Here is a 23,879-nt window from a genome sequence, read left to right as displayed (position 1 = left end):
AGCACAGAAACAGCTCTCATAAGAGTAATCAGTGACCTTACGATCAATCAAGAATCACAGACAATTTCCATTTTAGCATTGCTTGATCTCACTGCTGCCTGTGATACTGTTGACCATGATGTTTTAATTCATAGGCTTCATGATTCCATCGGCCTAGTGGGTCCTGTTCTTTACTGGTTTTCATCCTACCTAAAGGACTGGAGCTTTAATGTGTCAATTAGTAGTTTTAAATGTATTGAAATAAAAATGTTCTCTGGGGTTCCACAAGAGTCAGTCCTTGGGCCACTGCTCTTTAATTTATGTATGTTCCTGCTTGGTATTATCGTAACAAAACACAATATATCCTACCATTCATTTGTCGATGACACACAGTTGTACATTCCCTTTCCTCTGGGGATCTCAGTCCTGTTAATAAATTAGTGAACTGTGTTGATGATATTAATTGCTGGATGTCCAGGAACTTTTTACAGCTGAATGCAAACAAGACTGAGGTACTCATAGTTGGTCCTAAAAGTCAGAGACAGGAGAGTTAATCACACCTGGCATCACTGTCTCTGAAATACAGTGAGTGAAACCTTGGCATTATTTTGGATAATGATCTCAATTTTGAAAATCACATTACCAGTATCACCAGAACAGCACTTTATCGTGTAAAAAAAAAACTTAAAGTATTCATATATCAAATTGACTCAGAAACTGGTTCATTCATTCATCTCAACCAGGTTAAACTACTGTAATGCTCTATTTGCAAGATGATCCATACGTCAGTAGGACAGCTTCAGCTCATTCAAAATGCAGAGGCCCAGAGTCCTTACACGTACGGGAAAATCTGAACGTATTACTCGGGTACTGAAATCAATTCATCGGCTCCCAGTACAATACAGAATCACTTTCAAAATCCCGCTAATAGTCCATAAAGCTCTTAATGGTTTGGCTCCTCGGTACATTTCTGACTTGCTCATTGATTAAAACCTAATCGGGCCTCTCAGGTCATCAGGCAGAGGTTTTCTAGCTGTACCCAGAATTGCATCCAAGTCTGGTGTGGGTGCTTTCAGTTTCTGTGGTCCTGCTCTCTGAAACAAGCTGCCTGCTGACCTGAGGTCCATCTGAACTGGGTCCACATTCAAGAGCAAACTCAAAACTGGCTTATGGTTAATTACTGTGTGTGTTTGTGTGTGTGTGTGTGTGCGCATTTGTTTCTTGTACAGTTGACTACATGTGCCTATGTGATAGGCACATATAGCCAAATAAATACATTAATAAATTAATGGAAAACCTTGTTTTTATTTGATCGTGATGGCCTGGCGGTCGGTCCAGGGTGTCTCCCCGCCTGCCGCCCAGTGACTGCTGAGGTAGGCTCCAGCATCCCTGAGACCCTGAGAGCAGGATGAGCGGTTTGGATAATGGATGTTTAATATGCGTTGGGTGTATGCTTCATTGATTCAGTTTCTGCATTTCACTCATGCTTTATCTATATTGTTTATTTAATCTATGTTTATGCCATGTTCATGCCTGTATTTTATATTTTGTCTTTTAATGTAACGCACATTGAGCTCACCCGTAATGAAATGTGCAATATCAGTAAAATTGCCATCGCCACTGCAGTGAGCTGGATGACTGGGATCATTTTGAAAGCAGGGGGCTGGGTCAAGGGCACGCTTGTTTCTCATAGATCACGGATGGTCTCATGTTCACGTGGAAGTGCTCGTTAAACCCTCTCGGCGTTGAGCTGTCTCACAAATCACTGGTTAGGAAGCACACAAGAGGGTGAGGTTTCTTGACACGTTTTCCTCACTGCACCTGTGAACATGAATATGAATTCATCTGAATGAATGAATGAATGAATGAGAACGTTTCACATGGTGGGTCTGGGGACAGGGACCTGGCTGAAGAAAGTCTCAAATCTCAATAAGGCTGCAAAAGCAATCTGGTCCAACGTGTTTCCAAATAGGGTGAGATTTTTCTTTGTTCTTTTTTTTTTGGGGGGGGGGGCTTTCTCCCAATTGTACTTGGCCAATCACCCCACTCTTCCGAGCCATCCCGGTCGCTGCTCCACCCCCTCTGCCGATCCGCAGGGGGCTGCAGACTACCCCAGACTACCCGATACATGTGGAGTCACCAGCCGCTTCTTTTCACCTGGCAGTGAGGAGTTTCACCAGGGGGACGTAGCGCGTGGGAGGATCATGCTGTTCCCCCTCCCCCCCGAACAGACGCCCCACCGACCAGAGGAGGCGCTAGTGCAGCGACCAGGACACACACCCACATCCGGCTTCCCAGCCACAGACACGGCCAATTGTGTCTGTAGGGGCGCCCGCCCAAGCCGGAGATGACACAGGGATCCGAACCGCCGAGCCCCGAAATAGACCACCACGCTACCCAGACACCCCCCCCCTTCTTTCTTTTTTTAATCCTCTAGACCTTTTTAAAGAAAAGTGTGAGCCATGACTTTGCTCTTGTAGTACCTTTAATTCCAGCGGGCCATTGTCTCTCTGTGTGGGAATTTAGCAGAGCAGAGGTGATGGGGTTAAAGGTCACCCAGGCTGCTTGCATTCATTCATGCATGCACACACACACACACACACACACACACACACACGATGTAAAGGCGTGGTAATAGGCGGTTGCTGTGTAGTCTGTGCTCGTAGCGTTTGCAGACCTGTTTTGGGAGATTTACTCCTTTGTTATTCCACTTACTCTAATTACACCAGCACGCCCTCTTCCTTCCTCGTGGGGGCTCGCGTCGCACTCTCCTCAGGCAGCGGCGTGGACGCCCGAGGAGAGTGAGATGTGACGGAAGAGTAACAGAAGCCACTGAAACGAAGAGACGTCACCGTGTCTCTCGTTGCCCGTTTCCTCATTGAAAAAAAAATTTTTTTCTTCAGAAAGGCCGCGGCACGTTTCCACAAACGTGCCGCTTCCTTCCTATAGTTCCATTAACGCCGAGGCCAAGATCAATACGGCAGCACAAAAGCTCAACCCGCCCGCTCGTCTTATCAATGGAATGTTGTTGGAAGGAGAGGAAGCGAGAGGGGTGACGGCGGCTTGGTCCGGGATAAAAGTGGCTTTTATCGTGCGGCGTTTTGGGGAGGAGTGCTTCTAACTTGGACCCGCGGTGTTTTCGCTCGCAGCGAGCCGTGCCTAATGAGTCGACGTTCCTGGTGCGGGGGAGGATGATCAGTTTTAAGGGGGAAACAATAACTGATAAGGTCGGCATAGCGTACGAGAACAGAGCGTTTCCATCCGGTAGGCGGGATGAAATTATTTTTCCTTATTGGCTAAATGGTCTCATTGTGGTACAATTTACACTCTGCTCCAGCGTCCCCGTGACCCCGAGAGCAGGATAAGCGGTGTGGATAATGGATGGAGGCTTTAATCATGCATTCAAAATAACAGATTATGATATTAGAATTGGTTAGTATTTAGACATTATTGTTACCATGACTCTGGGTGGCACGGTGGCGCAGTGGTTAGCGCGGTCGCCTCACAGCAAGAAGGTCCTGGGTTCGAGCCCCGGGGGGTAGTCCAACCTTGGGGGGGGGGGGTCGTCTTCTGTGAGGAGTTTGCATGTTCTCCCCGTGTCTGCGTGGGTTTCCTCCGGGGGCTCCGGTTTCCTCCCACAGTCCAAAGACATGTAGGTCAGGTGAATCGGCCGTACTACATTGCCCCTAGGTATGAATGTGTGTATATACACTCACTGGCCACTTTATTAGGTACACCTTGCTAGTACCGGGTTGGACCCCCTTTTGCCTTCAGAACTGCCTTAATCCTTCGTGGCATAGATTCAACAAGGTACTGGAAACATTCCTCAGAGAGTTTGGTCCATATTGACATGATAGCATCACGCAGTTGCTGCAGATTTGTCGGCTGCACATCCATGATGCGAATCTCCCGGTCCACCACATCCCGATGACCTCTGGCATCAACAAGGCATTTTCGCCCACAGAACTGCCGCTCACTGGATATTTTCTCTTTTTCGGACCATTCTCTGTAAACCCTAGAGATGGTTGTGTGTGATAATCCCAGTAGATCAGCAGTTTCTGAAATACTCAGACCAGCCCGTCTGGCACCAACAACCATGCCACGTTCAAAGTCACTTAAATCACCTTTCTTCCCCATTCTGATGCTCGGTTTGAACTGCAGCAGATCGTCTTGACCATGTCTACATGCCTAAATGCATTGAGTTGCTGCCATGTGATTGGCTGATTAGAAATTTGCGTTAACGAGCAGTTGGACAGGTGTGCCTAATAAAGTGGCCGGTGAGTGTATATGTCGGTCCTGTGTGATGGCCTGGCTGTCGGTCCAGGGTGTCTCCCCGCCTGCCGCCCATTGACCGCTGGGATAGGCTCCAGCATCGCCGCGACCCTGAGAGCAGGATAAGTGGTTCGGATAATGGATGATGGCTCATCACTCGTTAGTCTGATCTTTGTCTGTTTGTGTAGTCACAGTCATGGATCCGGACTAAACATCTCATCACAAACATTTTGTCTTTTCGTCCCAAGTTTTGCTCTGACCTCTGTCAAAAGAGGACAGCCCGGTGAAACAGAGCCGAACCCGTCCGATCTTCAGGACAAAAACAAGCAGCCGGGTCGACCCCTCGTACAGCTCTCAGGTTCTGGCCTCGAGCCCGGCTGAACAGCATGACGAGTTGCTGAGCTGGGACGTTGTCGTTGTTGTTGCTGATGGTTTCCTCCTCTCTTAGGCGTCTCAGCCGTCGTGGAGCTGCTCCGGGGAGGTTTCCAGACGGGCGGACAACAGCGATGCATTTTTTATTTCCCGCTCGCTCACTAATTGAGACAAGAAACCATTATCTCCGGCCCCGACGCTCGTGTACCAAGACCTCCTAGCAACAGAACAGCTTTCCTTGGTTTTCGCATCCTCTGCGACGGCCCCGTTCCTGTCAGGAGAGCCTATAAATTACAGCTCAACGTGGGTCAGAAAGGATTGTTCTGCTTGCTCTTAATCTGGCTCGGGCTTTAGTATCTTAATTCTATTGTGCCCTTTTTTCCCCATGGTGCGAGTCATTATTACCTCATGTGTTGCTCTTTACGTTCTTCTTGTGTGTTTTGGGATGGCCTTTCACCTTCAGCTAGTCATCCCGTCACTCTCAACAGACACTATCCGTGTCCCAGGCGTGGGCCGACAGCAGTGACGCCAACACGGGGTGGAGACACGCTGCTGCTATCGCTGCACTTTATCTCGCGGGGGCGAAATTTCATTCTCACCTCGGCGCCTCCGGGTTCCCCGGCGGGACCCACTTGAAACCAGAGCGGTGGGTCCCGGTTGCTAGCGAGGGAGGCGTCAAGATGAGGGATGGGCCCGTGTTTTTTTTTTTTTCTCCGATCCAGGTTCTGCCTCGTTTTCCCCTGAAGGACCCCCCCCCCCCCCCCGCTGGGAAGGCCGGGCGATTGCATCCAGCCCCGGGTTATGTAACGCCCCAGTCGCTATGCGGCCCCGTCCAGGTCGCGGATGGCCACAGGATGGGTGTGGGGGGGTCGCTGTTTGCCGGTTCGGCCCGGGCCGCAAAAAGTGTCGCTCTGTACCGAGAACTCGCTGGTTGCCTCATCTGCCCTGACGTCATCCGGAGGAGACGGGGTGACGCGGCCTCAGTTTGTGCGAGATCCTCTGATTAAGCTGTGCGGCGGGCGATATTATGAACCCTACATAGGCCTCGCCAAAATCCCGCCCTACTCTGTCTGTGATTGGCTAACCCTATCCCTAACCCCACCCTAACCCTAACCTTAACCAACCTAACCAACGGAGGCAACGAGTACTAGCCAATCAGAGGCATCGGGTCTTGGCGTGGCCATAGTAGGATTCTGGATTTTGGCGAGGCCTATGTAGGGTTCATAATATCTCGTGCGGCGGCAATGAACTCTGTCACGGTGACAGGCGTAATTGCCTCTGAATCGCCGTTGTTATGTAACCATGGCTGCGTAGCAACACGGGGTGTGCTGAAACGAAATTAAATCCAAGTCGTTATTTTTAGCATGGTAATGAGATGACTCGGTGATGCTGCGGAATGAAACCCAATTAACATCTGGCCGTAAAGGGCAGAGCGGTCCCTCTTATGGAAAGACACCGCCCAACATGAAATGCCCCCGTGGTCTGCTTCCAGCGTCGTTACGCTGGATTAATGAGTTCTCAGGCCTGCTGTTCAGCGGCGGCACGGCAGTAAAAGGTTCGCTCGGTAGAAACGGTCCCTTCGCTGTACTTAACCTCTACAACACCGTGGCATTTACATGGAGCGGATGTTGTGTTGCGTCATTTCTCAAGCTTTGTGAATGTTTGCTAGGTAAAGCTTCAGCGCGTGTCCGGGTGGCGTGGCGGTCTATTCCGTTGCCTACCAACACGGGGATCGCCAGTTCAAGTCCCCGTGTTACCGCCCGGCTTGGTCGGGGCGTCCCTACAGACACAATTGGCCGTTGTCTGTGGGTGGGAAGCCGGATGCGGGTATGTGTCCTTATCGCTGCACTAGCGCCGCCTGTTTAGGGGGGAGGGGGAACTGAGGGGAATAGGGTGATCCTCCTACGCGCTATGTCCCACTGGTGAAACTCTTCACTGTCCGGTGAAAGGAAGCGGCTGGTGACTCCACACGTATCGGAGGAGGCATGGTGGTAGTCTGCAGCCCTCCCTGGATCGGCAGAGGGGGCGGAGCAGCGACTGGGGCGGCTCGGAAGAGTGGGGTAATTGGTCGGATACAATTGGGGAGAAAAGGTGGGGAGGGGGGGCAAATAAATTTGCAGCAATCCATCCGTCATCCGAACCGCTTATCCTGCTCTCAGGGTCACGGAAATGCTGGAGCCTATCCCAGCAGTCATTGGGCGGCAGGCGGGGAGACACCCTGGACAGGCCACCAGGCCACTGCAGCGACCCAGTGATTTATAATTATATTTGTTTCAGAGAAGAATCTTTGTGTTGCATCTTCTGCATACTGATTTTTTTTGGGGGGGGGGGGGTAAAGCACTGATCTTTACTGCCCCAGCTTGAATATGAACCTCGTGTGCTGCAAAGTACTCGTCAGTCATCTGGGAGTACAGTAGCGGGGATGCGATGCAGAGAGGAAGTGTCTTTGATGGTTTCTAGCTGCTGTGGAGACCAGCTCCCTGGGAGGGGAAGCCACAAGGCCCTGTTGTTGTGCAAACACATTTGGCGATCAAAGTCACGTAGCTTGCAGGGTTAATGGGCCATTGTCCACTGATGCCAGTAGGGACGTCCAATATATTGCACTCCGGAGGATCTGAGCATGTGTACCGTAAAAACACACATTCACACACATGTGCATGCATGCACAAACACAACGCGTGCACACACTCCAACGCACACACCCTAACACACACATCCACACAGATACACAACACACACACACACACACAAATATAACTTTTTAATTGTCTGTGAAATAACTTTTTAAAACTCGATGAATTCGTTTGTGTAGACAAGTAAAGCATTTGTTATTAACTGGGTCATAAATCTCAGCGTCCCCAGAGAGTGTCACGTGGTAAACAAGTGGGTATCTCACGCACATTCTGGAAAGAGCTGTCGTTAGCGTTGTGGTTGACTGGAAAGCTTGCCATAATGTGCTTACACAAGTTTCTGCAGAACTATGAAGAATGGAACAAACATGCAAACAAGATTTCTGGTAGAGATAAATGTCTGGTCATGGTGTCATGGTGTGTGTATGTATATATATATATATATATATATATATATATATATATATATATATATATATATATAGGATCTGGGCCAGAACCAAGCCATAGCAATGCTGTATGTGCCACATATTTGCCAAAAGTGGCCCATATTTGTTTTGTGATATTTGGGCCATATTCACCATTTACCACACGGGGCCACTTCAGGGTCACATCCAGATCACATGTTGCCCAGAGCACCGCATCTTTGCCAACAAAGGCCCACATTTGATTTGGCATATTTGGGCCATATTTGCTATTATACATGTGGGCCACTTCAGGCTCACATCCATTTTGTCAGGGCCAGAAGAAGGCCATCAGTGCCGCATCATTGCCTGAAGTGGCCCACATCCGGGTGCTATCTGGGATATATATATATATATATATATATATATATATATATACACCCAATTTCCCCTTGGGGATGAATAAAGTATTCTGATTCTGGTATATATATATATATATATATGTATGGAAAAAAGTCAGTGAATTTATGTTGTATTATCCTAAGCCAAGTTTTTTTTTCTTTCTGGCAAACACCTGCTCGTCGTTCATCATGTGCGTGTAGTAGCGACGTGACAGTGAAGACGTTGCTCACCCGAGACAGGAAGTGTGTGAGACGACTCACCCGTGTTACTCTTAAGTCCGGGGAGAGCTGACATATCTCAGGAAGGATGCAGACTTGTCATTCATTCCCACATTGAGCTCATCGTGATCCACAGCTCTCGGGCTGCTCTCTCTGTTCACTATGACTCGAGGGGTGGGGTGGGGTGGGGTGGGGCGCGTCGGGTCGGGGGGGGGTGGGAAGCTATAAAGCAGGGGCTGGCTATGTTGCTAAACAGTCTGGGCCAACTGCATTTTGTAGCCACTCAACTGGGGCTACGACCTCCACACACACATACACACACACACAGACACACACACACACTGCGGTTTTGGTCGTCTTGCATGTTTTATTGTATGTCATGTTGTGCAGTTTAAGTAAACTGCACAATGGGATGAAAGAAGTAAAATCGTCATAATCTGCCTTGTCAGCCAGTGAGTTAAAGGGAGAGTACAATCACACGGTGGTTTGGTTGAATGGTGAGGCTATGACGTCACCCAACGGCGAGCCGAGGATGCCAATCCTGTTGTGCCCCTTTTCCACTACATGGTACCGGCTCGACTCGACTCGTCCTTTCTTCGTTTTCCATCACTGGAAAGTACCGGCATTTTGGTAACTTACCACCATTCTGGTACCAACTTTGTCGAGGTTCTAAAAAGCTGGGGCGGGTACCGCCTGGATTCCGGGAAGACCCGCCCCCTACTCCGTCTCTGATTGGATAACCCTATCCCCTAACCCCAGCCTAATCAACGGAGGCGACGAGTACTAGCCAATCAGAGGCAGCGTTCCCGGAAAGCGGGTACGAAAAAAAAATCACGCCTACCAAAATCCACGCAGACCTGTGATTGGTCAGAAAAAAAAGCGTCACTGCGTCGTTTTGCGTCGCCGCGTCATCAATGCGCGCAGCATGGGCTATCGCCCGACATTTTTGAATAGCGAAGCGGTCGACGCGGAGTTGTCTTAAAAGTACGTTTTGAAAATGAAAAAATTTGAGGGCCGAAAATGCAGCTACGCTGAGGGGATACTGCTACGGTAATGGAAAAACGACACAGAAGCGAGTCGAGTTAAGTCGGCACCACGTTGTGGAAGAGGGGCATTCGATATGTGAACATTCTGTCCCCAGCTGGCATATTAGCATGTTGTTATTTGCTGTTGTAACGACCACGGATGAGTAGACCCGCTAGCCCTAGGCTAATGGGTCGGACCCTTTAGGTCAGCGGTTCTCAACCTTTTTGGGGTCCTGGACCCACTGCGTATTTTTGATCTACCCTGAGGACCCCTCCACCTGATCTTGGGGGAGGGGGGTTGCAATTTGATAGAAACAGTAGAAACTGCATTTTAAATTGCATTATAGCATTTATTCACTCTTTGGGGCAAAAAACAAGAGCTTTCAGTTGTAACTTAGATATAGTTAACAAAACAGAATTCTTATGCAGTAACTTTCAGATACATGTGTAGCCGGTTATTTTCTTCCCCGGTGCGGGATGCGATACGGGGTGTACTGCACCACAAGGCGACATCACTAACCGCTTGGCTAAAGGGTCAGACCCGTTAGCTAGGGGGCTAACGTGTCTTATTAGTAGTTTACAGTCGTCACCCTCCCCGGAAGCGCGCCCTCGCGCTTGTTCTTCCCGCGCTCCGAAGAGACTCCTGAGGATCTGCACACTTCCGGATCCCGCCGCTGCCACCAATGTAACCGGTTATTTTCTTGCCCGGTGCGGGATTTGATACGAGGTGTACTGCACCACAAGGCGACACCACTAACCGCTCGGCTAAAGGGTCAGACTCGTTAACTAGGGGCTAACGTGTCTTATTAGTAGTTTACATATGTAACAAAGCAGAATATGTATTCAGTAACTTTCAGATATATGTAACAACAGAATTTTTATGCAGTAACTTTTAACAATGCAAACGGGAGCGAGATCTCTTATTAAAATACAATAACTTACACTTGTGAAACAGATGTAATTAGAGAAAAAAGTCCTGTTACCCTTTATAGTTTAGGTAGATAAAGGTCTCAGTCAAATTTGAGTAAAATAATCCTGTTTCTATAAATGTCATAGGATCTTTTTTTTTTAAAGATATTTTCTTTTCACGGACCCCTTGCAATTACACCACGGACCACTAGGGGTCCGCGGACCCCCGGTTGAGAACCACTGCTTTAGGTGACTGGTTAGCGCAGTCGCTCGTGGTCCGGGCTATCCGGGCTCGATTCCCGGCTGTGGCGGCGGTTCCCGGCAGCCCCCTGAATTCGCTACACTATCATATCCCTGTTGGTCGCTAACCAGCACGGTGTCTCAGCCGCAGTTTTTGTCATATCCTCTGCCACGCTACATAATCATAGCCCACAGCCACGCGCCCTGTCGGCTGTCCTTAACCCTGTTGCGCCGAACCAACCAAGACAGCCCACTGTCATTCACGACAAACGGGGTTTTTGTCCACGGCTTAAAACATTTGGCTGGGGCGTCCGGGTGGCGTGGCGGTCTATTCCGTTGCCTACCAACACGGGGATCGCCGGTTCGAATCCCCGCGTTACCTCCGGCTTGGTCGGGCGTCCCTACACACACAATCGGCCGTGTATGCGGGTGGGGAGCCGGATGTGGGTATGCGTCCTGGTCGCTGCACCAGCGCCTCCTCTGGTCGGTTGGGGCGCCTGTTTTGGGGGGGGGGAAATAACATGATCCTCCCACGTGCTACGTCCCCCTGGCGAAACTCCTCGCTGTCAGGCGAAAAGAAGCGGCTGGCGACTCCACATATATCGGAGGAGGCATGTGGTAGTCTGCAGCCCTCTCCGGATCGGCAGAGGGGGTGGAGCAGCGACCGGGTCGGCTTGGAAGAGTGGGGTAATTGGCCAAGTGCAAAAGGGGGAAAAAAATCCAATACATTTTTTGTTGGCTGGGACGTTCCTAAGACAGCCAACATATGTGTGTGTGTGTGTGTGGGGGGGGTCTTTGGCCTTTAAGGGGCAGTCACATCTACAGTGAAGTGTACAAAGAGTCACTTCACTCTTCTCTTTCTCCAGCGATAAAGGATGTGAAGGGTGGGATGGCGCCATTCCCAAAGTTTGGTCAGCAGCTCAGCTATCAGGGATAGATGCTTTCACCTCTGGCGTTATCAGGTCTTCCAGAAATGTTACCACAAGGTCCGGTCTAGAGGCTGACAGAAAGCCAAGCTGCATCCTTTTTTTATTTTTCATTTTGTTTCTGTGTGCTGGCATGAGCTTAGGGTAGCGAGATACAGCCAAGATGAGGAACTCCTCCATTTTGGATTTTGTCGAGGTCATCCAAGAATATTTCTACTAGCTGATAGTGCAAATTTGCAGGTCAGGGCACACTGTAGTTCAACTTTGTGCGAAGGCGAAGGGGCGAAATTGCTTTGCAACCGGAAATTACACCATTTATTCCCCCCTTGGGGCACCACGGTGGCGCAGTGGTTAGCGCAGTTGCCTTCACCAGCAAGAAGGTCCTGGGTTCAAGCCCCAGGGTAGTCCAACCTTGGGGGTCGTCCCATGTCGTCCTCTGTGTGGAGTTTGCATGTTCTCCCCGTGTCTGCGTGGGTTTCCTCCGGGGGCTCCCGGTTTCCTCCCACAGTCCAAAGACATGTAGGTCAGGTGAATCAGCCGTACTAAATTGCCCCTAGGTGTGAATGTTTGTGTGTGTTAGCCCTGTGATGGCCTGTCCAGGGTGTCTCCCCCGCCTGCCGCCTAATGACCGCTGGGATAGGCTCCAGCATTCCAGCGACCTTGAGAGCAAGATAAGCGGTTCGAATAAGGGATGGATAGATGGATTCCCCCCCTTCACGCGGTTTTTGAGTGGTAGCGAACACTTATCTGTAAATGTGATTTGCCCTGTCAGGGGTGAACTCCTGTTAGCTTTCGAGGAGGGGGTCGGGGGAGGAACTGAACGGGGATCTTGGAGGGGTTGTCTGGGGTCTTACTGTGGGGGCCCCGCTGGGGCAGATGACATCAGGGAGGGGAGCAACTGTGGAGCTGTCTTCGCGGCCCCCCCCCCCCTCCTTCTTTGGTGTTAAACTCCCAACACAGGTGGGAAAAGAAAACATCCTCCCTGCTGTGGGTCCGCTGAGGAATCCGGTGGGTCGCTCCGTTTCGAGGCGGGTTGACTGGGGCCGCGTCACGAAGGAATGCCCCTGAAGCAGATGGATCAACAACCCCAGGCCGGTGCAGACAGAAGCTGGATCTAATCTCTCCCCCCGTTCCGCCCCTGCAATAACCAAACATCCATTATGAGCGACTCACACGACAAAAATCTCGCAGCCAAACTGACAGAGAAAAATGTCCGCGGCCCGGGCGGCGCCGTGTGATGTTTCGCGCCGACTGATCCGACACGTTGCGTGTCCGCCGTGCAGAGCAGGCCGACTCTTACCAGTCTTGAGGAAACGGCCGTATGTGGGTCAAGATTGGCCCCGTGTTGCTTCCGAAGCACTTGCTGCAAACTAAATCTGATGAGCCGAGTCTCTGGCAGCTTAACTGGGATGCTGATGTTTGGGGTGGGGGGGGGGTCACAGCTAAAGCGCCGCCGCTGATTTGTTGGCGTGTACCCCTCGTATGAATCGGGGTTTGGCGCTGTGTTTATTTCTTGACAGAGAGGGCTCGGATTGATTCACTGAAAAGCAGCAACGGCCGCACACGTCTGATAAAAGTGTGCGGCCGTTGTGTCTCCCGTGTTTTTTTTTTTTTTCTTTCTCTCCGCTTGTTCCTCGTGTTGACATAAAAGCCAGCTCTTATTCCAGCTGTCCCACAAAAGGCGTGGACAGTCCCTGGTCAGACTGTAATACTATAGGAATGTGTGTCTTTTGTTTGCTTTTGTCAACCCCGTGTCATTGTGCAGGTGGATGCCGTGGGGTCAGATAACTTCAGTGTGTGTGTGTGTGTGAGGGTGGGCGTGCACGTATGCATGCATGTGTTTGTGTGTGTTTGTGTGTGTGTTACTCCCACAGGCAGCACAGCTGAGTGTGGGAGGGGCCATCTCCTCAGCCTGGGTGTGAGTCCAGGGCTTTCAGACTCCCAGAGACAGACCAGTCTGAGGAAGGGGAGGTTGTGAGTGAGTGTATGTATGCATATGTGTGTGTGTGTGTGTGTGCGTGTCTGTCAGGAAGAAGGAGAAACTCGCCTGACTTTTTCCCCCGCCGAGGCTTTTCTCAATTGGATATGCTGGCTGCCCCTTCTCCTCCCCGGGATCTATTGAGGAGGTGTCTTGCCACGGCCGTTGATCATGCAAGGAAGGGCTAACAAAGCTCCCAAAAAGGAGCTCGTCATCGAATCCCCCAGGCAGTACAAGAGCTCGGCCGCCGTTGAGGCCGAGGGGGACTCGGTGCCACAGGTGGTGGTAAGTCGGGCGAGAAATGCATCTAGGCAAGCTTGAGTAACTTTTTTTTTTTAGCTGCCAGACTGTCTGAAGTTGACACAATGACAGCTTTGTTTGTGCAAATTTTACTCGTGTACTGTCATACCCAGGTTAACCATGGTCGTAAAATCCTTACATAGTTGTGGTCGGGGCAAAGCAGGTGCCCCGAGTCTCTCTGTGCCGGTGGACCGAGCTTAACCTCCTTTCAACTTTTGCCCCGCACCACATCTCTGACAGTGGTCAACACAATACTTTTAAGTCATATTACAAATGTATTTTTTATTTTTTTTTACAAATTGCGTTTTTTGCTCTTACTGGAGTGAAGCTTCAGGTCCGGCTGGTGCTCGGTGATCCGTACGGACAAGAGCGTGGCACAGAGTGACGCTCGCCAGGGTTTACTGCCGCACACTTGTAAAAAAAAAAAAAAAAAGTTTTATTAGGCTCAGAAGTCCGTCGCAGTTTTGAGGAATTTACCCTGCCGCGGGTTGAGTCGGTCCGGCAGCCAAGTCTCTCTGCAGAGCCAGGTGAACGGTTAGCGGAGGCACTACACAGCACCATTGTTCCAGACGGGAGCAAGGCCGCTGTGAGGAGGCGGTGGGGATGGGAGGAACGGGAGCCGCAGCCTTGTGAAACAGCTGTTCGAACGCGGTGGAGAGAGATTTAATTGCTCTGAAAGTTGATTGATTTCAAAGTTTGATTTTGCTTTTTTTTTTTTTTTTTGAAGAGGGTTACTGTTTGCGGCCTTCCGTGTAGGAATGTGGCGACGGCGTGTCAACGAGGATGACGGTCCTGCCGCGCAGCACATCAGCCTCATCTGCAGGACTCAGAATTGGCTGATGTTTTGGTTTACGGCCTCTGCGTCAGCTCTTTAACGTTAAGGGGGGGGGGGGAGACTGCAACACAGGATCTGATCTCTTGGTTGGCTTCGGTCAGCCCTTGTGGGCAGAGGAAATGACTGAGTTCTTGGTTGTGAATGGGCATTTTCTTACCCTGTACATAATGTACCGCATGGTTGGCCGCCTCAGGTCCCTGACAGGCGTGTGGGGGAGCTCAGTGCTGATGTGGATAACGGGAGGATGTGGAGGGGGAGACAATAGAGTCGAGAGGGAGAGAAAATGTCTTTTTATTGGTCAGATATCAGGATTGCGAAGCCGTTTCAGTTGCAGGCGGGTAGGGCTGCGTATTAGGGCTGTGTGTCGGCGAGAATCTGGCGATACGGTGCGTATCACGACACAGGGGTTGTGACTCAATATATCGCGATATACTGCGATGCTGTAAGAAAGGCGATATATTGCGGTTTCAAAGGCCCGTGTTCTTTGTCGTCACGCTACTTCCTGTCTCAGTTTACGTCGTTGGGTCGGAGTGGAAGAGTCACGTGGCTGAAGATAGATTACGACACTGTTGCTTAGCGGTCGCGGGGTTACACACAACGCAACGTGTATTAACAATCGATATAGTGGTTTCGAGAATCGATACAGTATCACAAAAGATAATATCGCAATACTCCGGTGTATCGATATTTTCTTGCACCCCTACAGGCAGGGCTTTGAACCTACCACTGCCCAGGCTTTGCCGGGTATTTGGGGCAGGGCAAAAAAACAGGAGTGGGATGCTGTGGTGGATTTGACCTGTCCTTTTTATTTTCTATGCTCCAAGCTCCCTTCGATTTATTCATTTGTTTATTTTTATCGTCCTTTGGGAGTCGATAATGGACACCTCTCCCCACTCACCTGTCCCTCAGGTATGTCAGTCCCGTGCACAGGTGGTTCGGCATATCTCCCCTTTTTTTTTATCAGCGTCCGATCTGCGTTGTGGGGCCGTGTAGTCGGCGTCGTGTGTCTGAAGGTTACTGGTGACGCTCGGGGAGCCAGGTGTTTCTGGTGTTGTGCGGGACTCAGATTAACGCCTCGTCTGTTACAGGTTGTCATCTCGCAGCGGTCATGGTCGACAAAACAAATACTCCATAATCAGTGATGTAGAGATTTTGGGCTTGTGGCGTATGACACACACACACACACACACACACACACGGAGGGCTTATCTCCTCTGGACTGTTATCTAACCAGTAGTCTTTAATCATCTTTTTGCTTGCTGACTCACCTGGCCTGTCTGTCTGCACTCATCCGCTCTCTGTCTGTGTCTGTCTATCCGTCTGTCTGTCCCGCCCCCCCCCCCCCCCATGGACCTTGTACGGTTTGTTTCCTGAACCCAGCTCTGCATGAGCCGTGCTGTCCCCGACCTGCTGCGGGGTAGCAGACATGACGGCACCCTCTCCTGTCATTCACCGTCTGCTCCCCGTGCCTGAAACCGATAGAGAGATACAACAGCCGGACACATCCTTCCGCCGTGTGAGGTGCTCTTGTTATTCACGAGGCTGCGAGCAACACATATTAAAATGGGTCAGCATCCAGGACTCTCCCCTCTGAGATCATGCGAGCATTATCAGCCCCAGATGTTGAGGCGATGTGCGAGGTGTATCGTCGCTCGGCCCGTAAGATCTGGCCGAGAGAGAGAGCCCCTCATCTCACACTTCGATATCTCCCTGGCTGCTACATTCACACACACTTCAGGGTTAGATCCCTCGCTCCTATCGGCCACGAGGCTGCACCTGATATAGCTGTCTAATGGCCCCACTGTATCTACAGAGTCCATATGCAGTCTGCAGCCTGTGCAAGCCGGGCGTAGTTGCTAGGGCAGTAACATAACGACATTACAAAGCCTTTAATGCCAGGATGTGCCATAAATCTCTTGACCGCCATCATATGGCAGAGCTATATCCGGCATCTTGGGGTAAAGATGGACATGTAGTCTCCTTTTGTGGGGGGGGGATGTGCAATCACATTGAGCGTTGATGATCACTTTTCAGGAGACCAGATTAGTGCAGATTCCCCTCTGGGTCTGATAATCAACATTTCTTATCTGTGGTTTTCAGCCCTGATGTTGTCAAGAATAACAACGAGGAAGCATCGGCCAGTTGTTTTCACAAAATAACCAGAAAGTCTCTACGGAATGTTCGGATGGATACAGCAGATAAATGTCTCACGTCAACCGGATTAAAAGACCAAAAGACAAAAAAAGGGGGGGGCGTCTTGGTGGCGTGGCAAGTCTATTCCGTTGCCTACCAACACGGTGATCGCCGGTTCGAATCCCCGTGTTACCTCCGGCTTGGTCGGGCGTCCCCTACAGACACAATTGGCAGTGACTGCTGGCGGGAAGCTGGACGTGGGTATGTGTCCTGGTTGCTGCACTGGCGCCTCCTCTGTCCGGTTGGGGGCGCCTGTTCGGGGGGGGGATAGCGTGATCCTCCCATGCGCTATGTCCCCCTGGTGAAACTCCTCACTGTCAGGTGAAAAGAAGCGGCTGGCGACTCCACATGTATCGGAGGAGGCATGTGGTAGCCTGCAGCCCTCCCCGGAGCGGCGACCGGGACGGCTCCGAAGAGTGGGGTGATTGGCCGGATACAGTTGGGGAGAAAAAGGGGAAAATCAAAAAAGTCAGTTTCTGTTATACTGTATAAGATAATCGCTTTGTATGATGCAACCGAAATAGTTTACCCTATAATATGGTAATGTCATCAATTAAATGTAATCAAAGTAGAATATGATATTGTTTTGTGGAAATTCATGTTTTGTTTTTTTCCCCTCTCTGGGCATCTCAACAGAGATGTTGTGTTTGCTGGCTGTCGTGGAGGGATTAGCTCATTATGACCCTATGTTGAGGGCGGATGTACTCTTTATGGGCGGATGGAGCCTTCATGTGCCGTAATGCTGCGTCTAACAGATAGCATGTGTCAGCCTTGGCTGAAGCGGCGCAGCTTAATTTACCGCGGACCGTACAGAGTACCGTCTCCTATCTGCTGCTATTGTTTGTGTGGTCGGAAGCTTCCGCTATCTCTCAAAGAAGGTTGAGTCAGTTCATCTGGACATAACGTCTAACGTTGTGTCCGGATGAACTGACTCAACCTTCTTTGATTTTTCCTACCTGGATCATGGACCGCGCGTAATTACGTCCCCCTATCCAGCCGTTTGTCGGGTTTGAACATTTGTGCCGAGAATATCGTCTGATTACCGGCACGCCGGATCATTTTAACGGTCTCGTATAATGCTGACACGTTCAATCCAGCCTTGGAGCGGCTGCCTGTAGTTAATACATCTGATACGCGTTTAAAGCGCAGCGCTCTGTGAAGTCACCCAGGAGAGAGCTCCACCAGTATCACTGACCACACATTTCCCTCTCTGCTCTTATTGAATGTGGCCTTCGCGTTCCACATACATAATAGTTTCCATTTTTACGACGCCAGCAGTGTGTAGAGTTACATGGGAAGTGATGTCCCCCCCCCACCCCCACCCCATCCCCACTATGGCTCTTAGGATAAGAGATGAGTGCCAGTGCACCAATTCATGCATTCAGTTAAGTTGGGTTACTAAATTGAAATTTCTGACCGACTGAAAAGCCTGGGTTTGATTTTTTTTTTTTTTAAACTAACGGTGAATCTATCCCAGACCTTCTAGGGTCCTGTCTTCGCTGGCGTGCTATACTTGTCTTCCTGGACAGAAAAGTGAGCACTTAAACACAGATTTACAGTAGGGGTGTAAGAAAATATCGATACTCTTGAGTGTCGCGATATCACCTTTTGTGATACTGTATCGATTCTCAAAACCGCTGTATCGGTTTTTAATTGTTTACATGTAAAGGTTCGTGGCAAACTTTTCGTGTTGTGTGTGTAACCCCCCGACCGCTAGATAACAGTGTTGTAATCTGTCTTCAGCCATTTGACTCTTCCACTCCAACCCAACAACGTACACTGAGACAGAAAGTAGCATAAGCACAAAGAACACAGGCCTATGAAATCGCAGTATATCGCCTTTCTTACAGTATCGCGATATATTGCGATGTATTTAAGCAATATCACACTCGAGGTCATGCTGTTATACCGAATATCAGCACAGCCTGTGATTCGGTTGTAGGTACGAGGCTGCGGATATTCGGTATAACAGCATGACCTCGAGTGTGATATTGCTTTTATACAACAGTTCTACAATCGCCCTGTATTAGTTTACAGTAATAAGCGACAACAGATTATGACTTGTTTGTTTATTTAATCATTTATTTAGGTCCACCAACAAATAGTTCCACAACTGCGCTCTTGAACTTGGACCGTTGCCAGGCGCCCTGATCACAAACATTTTCCTGCACAGCTTGCTACTTCGTATAGGTCTACACACGTTACCGCTGGCTAGCTACCTTGTATCATGTACGTTAATCTGGACCTTTCCATTTATTGTGCAACCTGTGAAATAAGAGCCTGTTGACACTGACAGTCGCTCAGTTACTGTTACAATCCGATATTGATAACGACCGTTAATGTAGCCTAATTAACGGTTATTAATAGAACACCTGTGCAGCGGAGTGATACATATAGTTAAAAGTCCCAGTGCTGTTATACTGTATATCAGCACTCATGGAATGCCGCTTGTCCAATCAAATTACTTGGTTGGAACTAACTGTTGTATTATGAATCGTAACCCCTGCACTGTGATACGTATCATATCGCCAGATTCTCGCCACTACACAGCCCTAATTTACAGGATATATGTGTGTGTGTGTGTGTGTGTGTGTGTGTGTGTGTGTGTGTGTGTGTGTGTGTGCGTGTGTGTGTGTGTCCATTGGCATTAGACTGTGCTGTATGTGAGCTAATTATCATGTGTACCTCAGTAACCCAGTGCCTCGTCTGTGTTCCCCAGGTGAAGCCCAAGGTGATAGAGCCACTGGATTATGAGAATGTGCTGGTGCAGAGAAAGACCCAGATCCTCAGCGATGTCCTCAGAGATATGCTGCAGTTCCCCCTGGAGGACTTCCAGGTGAGATTCGCACCGACACCACCGCAGACACACACACCAGGGTCATAGACAATATGATCATACTGGTAAGAGGCTTGGGGGGGGGGTCATAGTACTAGTTATAGTCCAGCCATGGTTGAAGCTACAGTCCTGAGGATCTGACAAGCCAAGATTGTGTATGATCTTTACCGACAGATACTTCAACAGCAAAAACTCAGTCGATTTCTTTTTCATTTTCTTTTTTTTTTTTTGTCTGTTGGTTGGGAAGGTGCTGACATAATGGCCATGGGAACAGTGTGATGGATGTCTGAGATTTGCATTGCTCAAACACCAATGCATTTGTGCAATTGTTGCAATTGCAACCAGTGCAATGCAATGCAATGCACACATCAACAAGTTCAAGGATTATAGCTTTGACACGTATGCTTTTGTGGTGCTGCATGGCACTGTGGATAAACCCGTCCACCGAACGGAAAAGATTTATGTCAGAGCTCCAAGTGTTTCACAACTCAGCCTCGAGGCTCGTATGTTACGGAACAGTCTTGGTGAAAACGGGCTCCATGTATGGTTGTGCCTCTTAACGTTATCTGCTTAACATCGCACGTTTCCCTCCCACTTATGTGCTTTCTTTGTTGTATTTGTTTGGGTTTGGCAGGACTTCCCTTGGGCTCGGGCTCGGCCCATGTTGTCAGTGCTAGGTGGGGTCGACCCACACTTTTGTTTACATCTCCCTGTGCCGTAGTGAGACAGGGGTCAGGGGCCATCTGTTTAATTGGCTCATTTTGCCTCCTGTGTTATGACAGAGTAAGGGTTATCTTCAGCACCCGTTCTGCAGGACGCACATTCTCCCAAACTTTCCACCGGCGCAGCAGCCCAGCACATCAGATGTCCTGGATGGAAAATCCGAAATGGAAATCTGGCCCGGCGGCGGGGCTTCGGGGAATGAGACCGCTCTAAGAGATGTCCTTAAAAACAACAGGAGTGAGAATGTACCGTATATCCTCAGACCTAACGTTGCCACACTGTCCCACGGTCCAGACGAGGTTTCACGGAGACCTGGCGTTCATTGTCACAGCTCCCCCTTCGCTTAAGGCTTCTTTTGTTTTACAAACCATGATGACTTTAACATCTCTCCACAGAGAGTCTCGGAGAGTAAGACTTTGTAAAATCTTGCTGCGACAGTTGATTTGTTGATTTATCTAACACATTATCCAGTTCCTCGTGGAATGCCACGTATCGTCACTGTATACTCGTATAATGTTCATGTTGAATTCAAAGAGCGACCGTGGAACAGTAGCCGATACACATTTAAAGCTTCCTCTGGATGTATTTTGGAGCAAAGAATCTGCAACGAAACCGCAGTCGGTGTTTGCTTCGCACCGTGCACGCTCATCTTAAAAGCACAGCCCGTAATCCAAATATAAACACAAGGGCCTGGCCACCGAAATACACGAGACGGGACTCTGCTGTTGCTCCAACACCGATTGACAGGTCTCTTAATACAAGGCCCAACACCAGACAGCAACTAAATCTGAGTTTTTAATGTTTTCTAGTGCTGTACAAAGTTTGTTTACACAGATAAAATAGCGCTTTGTTTTCAGTTCCAATTGGTTGAGAAAAGACAAAATTCTCCTCAACTCAGGGTTTTCAGCTACGCATGTGAGTATATCTCAAATTCATGTGGTCAAACAAACCACAGAGCAAGCCTTCGAAACAAGCCGAAGGAGTTGTGTTGATAAGACCAGAGGAAGGAAGTGCTGCCAAGTTTGCAGCGGCACAATGGATTAGGGCCGGGGCCATTAACAGGAGCTCGGTGTTTTTTGTGACGGGCCTGGCAGCTGGGGCGCTCAGTGACAGCGGGGCAGCCTTGACTGTGTCTCCTCTGGTATCACGCTGTTCCAGTGTGTCCCGCTCCATCCACGACATACCAGCCGTCCCGTATGCACAAACACTGTGTTGTCAGGGCAGTGACAGGTGATTCTGGCTTAGAAGGGGGTGTGAGCCCCCCCCCCCAAAAAAAACATACTGAAGACACATTGACGGAAAATAACATCTGTTTGGGCCTCTGCAGGCTCTTGTTCCAGCAAGTGTTTAATCTAAGTGTCTGTCAAGTCCTACTGATAATGGATGCTCCGTATGCAGGAACATATTGCCAGTGCTTGCACACAGAAACAGACACTGCGAAGTGTACGGTGGTCATTAATTACTGCTATGACAGTTTGGTCAAGTATAATATCAAACCAAAACTAATTTTCAAACAATACTCCTTTTACTATAATATTTCAGACCTTATTTTGCGAGCAATTTCAGGTAATGAGTCATCGTTATTACCAGTTTAGATAACAAAATGGTGTCTTACGATATGACACTATCCATATTTCATCCGATGCAGTTCCAGTTAAAGACGATAAATGGTAATATTGCCCGGCCCTATAGTTAATATTAAATCTGGAAATCAGCAAGCAAGTGTCTAAATCCTGTTTTTTTGGCCCGGGCTCAATGGTAGGAAGTGCTATCTCTGTCCACCTTGCTCTGTACCCCCACTGCTCTTACCGGAGTCTTTCACCGGGGTTATTTTGTCAAATCATGCCTCTGAGAAAAGGGTCTTAACTGTTTAGGGGTGGGGGGGCTTTGATGCTGTGTTTATGTTATGTCCATCTGGTTTTGATCAGGGAGCTCTTGGCACTGGGGAGTTGTCCGCGGGTCTATGCCTGCTCCCTCCACGCCTCTTTTGGGGGAATTTTGTTCAGGATTACGAGAAGGGACCCGACCGCCACTCCCTGCTTCGCCGTGAGCTGTTGGCTCGGAAAAGCTTGTAGAGCAGGAAGACCTGTCAGTGATTTAACCCCCAGGAATGAACTGACACCAATCCCTTTCCTGTATCAGGTGCACTTTGTAGTTAAGATTAAGGTATACTTTTATAATCCCCTCGGGGAAATTCATCTTCTGCAGCGCCCGGGGACCAACTCCAGTTCTTCTTTCCGTTGCCTTGCTCAGGGGCACAGACAGGAGCATTAACCCTAACATACACATCTTTGATGGTGGAAGGAAACTGGAGCACCCGGAGGAAACCCAGGCAGACACAGGGGAACATGCAAACCCCACACAGAAGGGATCCGGGACAGCCTGGGGTTTGAACCCAGGACCTTCTTTCTGTGAAGCAACGGCGCTAACCACTGGGCCACCGTGCTGCACAACTGCATATTGCAGGTGTAGGGCAGTTTTGACAAACAGCACATCCGGTATCACTTTAAAGGGATAGTTCAGGTTTTTTTGACACAAGGTGGCATGACTTACTCGTAATTGTGTGGCTGCATGGACGGTAGCCTGGTCAGTGAGTCCTGTGTTCGGAGATCTGGCCGCTTGAACGGCAGCGAATTGGGCCAGCTAGCAAAACCACTTGCTAACAAATTAACAACACGGCATGCACTAAAAGGTTATAACCACCCTCATCTGCATACCAGGTCTGTCATGCAGAACCGATGCTTTTTCTCCTCTCAGACTAGCGCGATGTCTTGAAGCTACTGTGTAGTGTATTATTGATATGCTGGTGTTCTTTAACAAACCAAATGTTTCCAGTGCCCCCATTCCACTGCATGGTACCGGCTCAACTCTACTCGCTTTTTTTGGTTTTCCATGAGGCAAAAGTGAGGGATAGTACCTGGTACCAGGTGCTTTTTTTGGTACCACCTCCGTTGAGGTTCCAAGTGAGCTGAGCTGATACTAAAAGGTGACATGAAAATACCACTATAAATAAAGTATAAATATAAATATGTGTATATTTATTTATATTTATTTAAATATAAATCAGGAGGAGTCGCCCATTCCTCACCGACGAGGTGACACAGGTGCTCATCCAGGCTCTGGTCATCTCCCGGCTGGACTACGGCAACTCCCTCCTTGCCGGCGCCCCGGCGTCGGCCATTAGACCTCTGGAGCTTGTTCAGAAAGCTGCAGCTCGTCTGGTGTTCAACTACCCTAAGTTCTCCCACACAACTCCCCTTCTCATGTCCTTACACTGGCTCCCAGTAGCTGTTTGCCTCTAGTCTAAGACTCTGGTGCTAGCCTACAGGGCAGTGAAAGGAACAGCTCCTTCCTATCTCCAGGCCACGGTCAAGCCCTACACCCCCCGCCCGACCACTTCACTATGCTGCCTCGGGACGCCTGGTTGCCCCGTCGCTCAGAGGCCCTTGCTGCCGATCGATCTGGTCACGGCTCTTTTCTGTCCTGGCCCCACAGTGGTGGAATGAACTCCCCACTGATGTCAGGACAGCGGAGTCGCTGCCCATCTTTCGGCGCAGCTTGAAAACTAACCTCTTCAAGAACTACTACCCTGTTACTTGTTCATAGCACTTATTGTATTCACTTGGACTGTTACGTC

General features: G+C 49.5%; 1 protein-coding gene across 7 annotated transcripts in view; it reads left to right on the top strand.

The window, feature by feature from the left end:
- The window catches only part of LOC130120675 (dedicator of cytokinesis protein 9-like), a 130,134-nt gene that overhangs the window by 36,194 nt on the left and 70,061 nt on the right, over positions 1-23,879 (top strand). For 5 of the 7 annotated variants that reach the window (XR_008811001.1, XR_008811000.1, XM_056289352.1 and 2 more), the window contains exon 2: positions 19,403-19,519. Coding sequence is in view for 5 of the 7 variants with exons in the window: in XM_056289352.1 (XP_056145327.1) it covers positions 19,403-19,519 (117 nt within the window). In the remaining 2 variants the exon portion in view is untranslated. Of the gene's footprint in view, positions 1-13,192; positions 13,641-19,402; positions 19,520-23,879 lie in introns of those variants that run through there. The other 2 variants (XM_056289354.1, XM_056289350.1) reach the window with 1 other exon arrangement.

This window comes from Lampris incognitus, chromosome 11 (assembly GCF_029633865.1).
Source record: "Lampris incognitus isolate fLamInc1 chromosome 11, fLamInc1.hap2, whole genome shotgun sequence".
NCBI lineage: Eukaryota > Metazoa > Chordata > Actinopteri > Lampriformes > Lampridae > Lampris > Lampris incognitus.
Note: the sequence above shows the minus strand (reverse complement) of the source record. Positions and strands in the feature narration are given on the sequence as shown.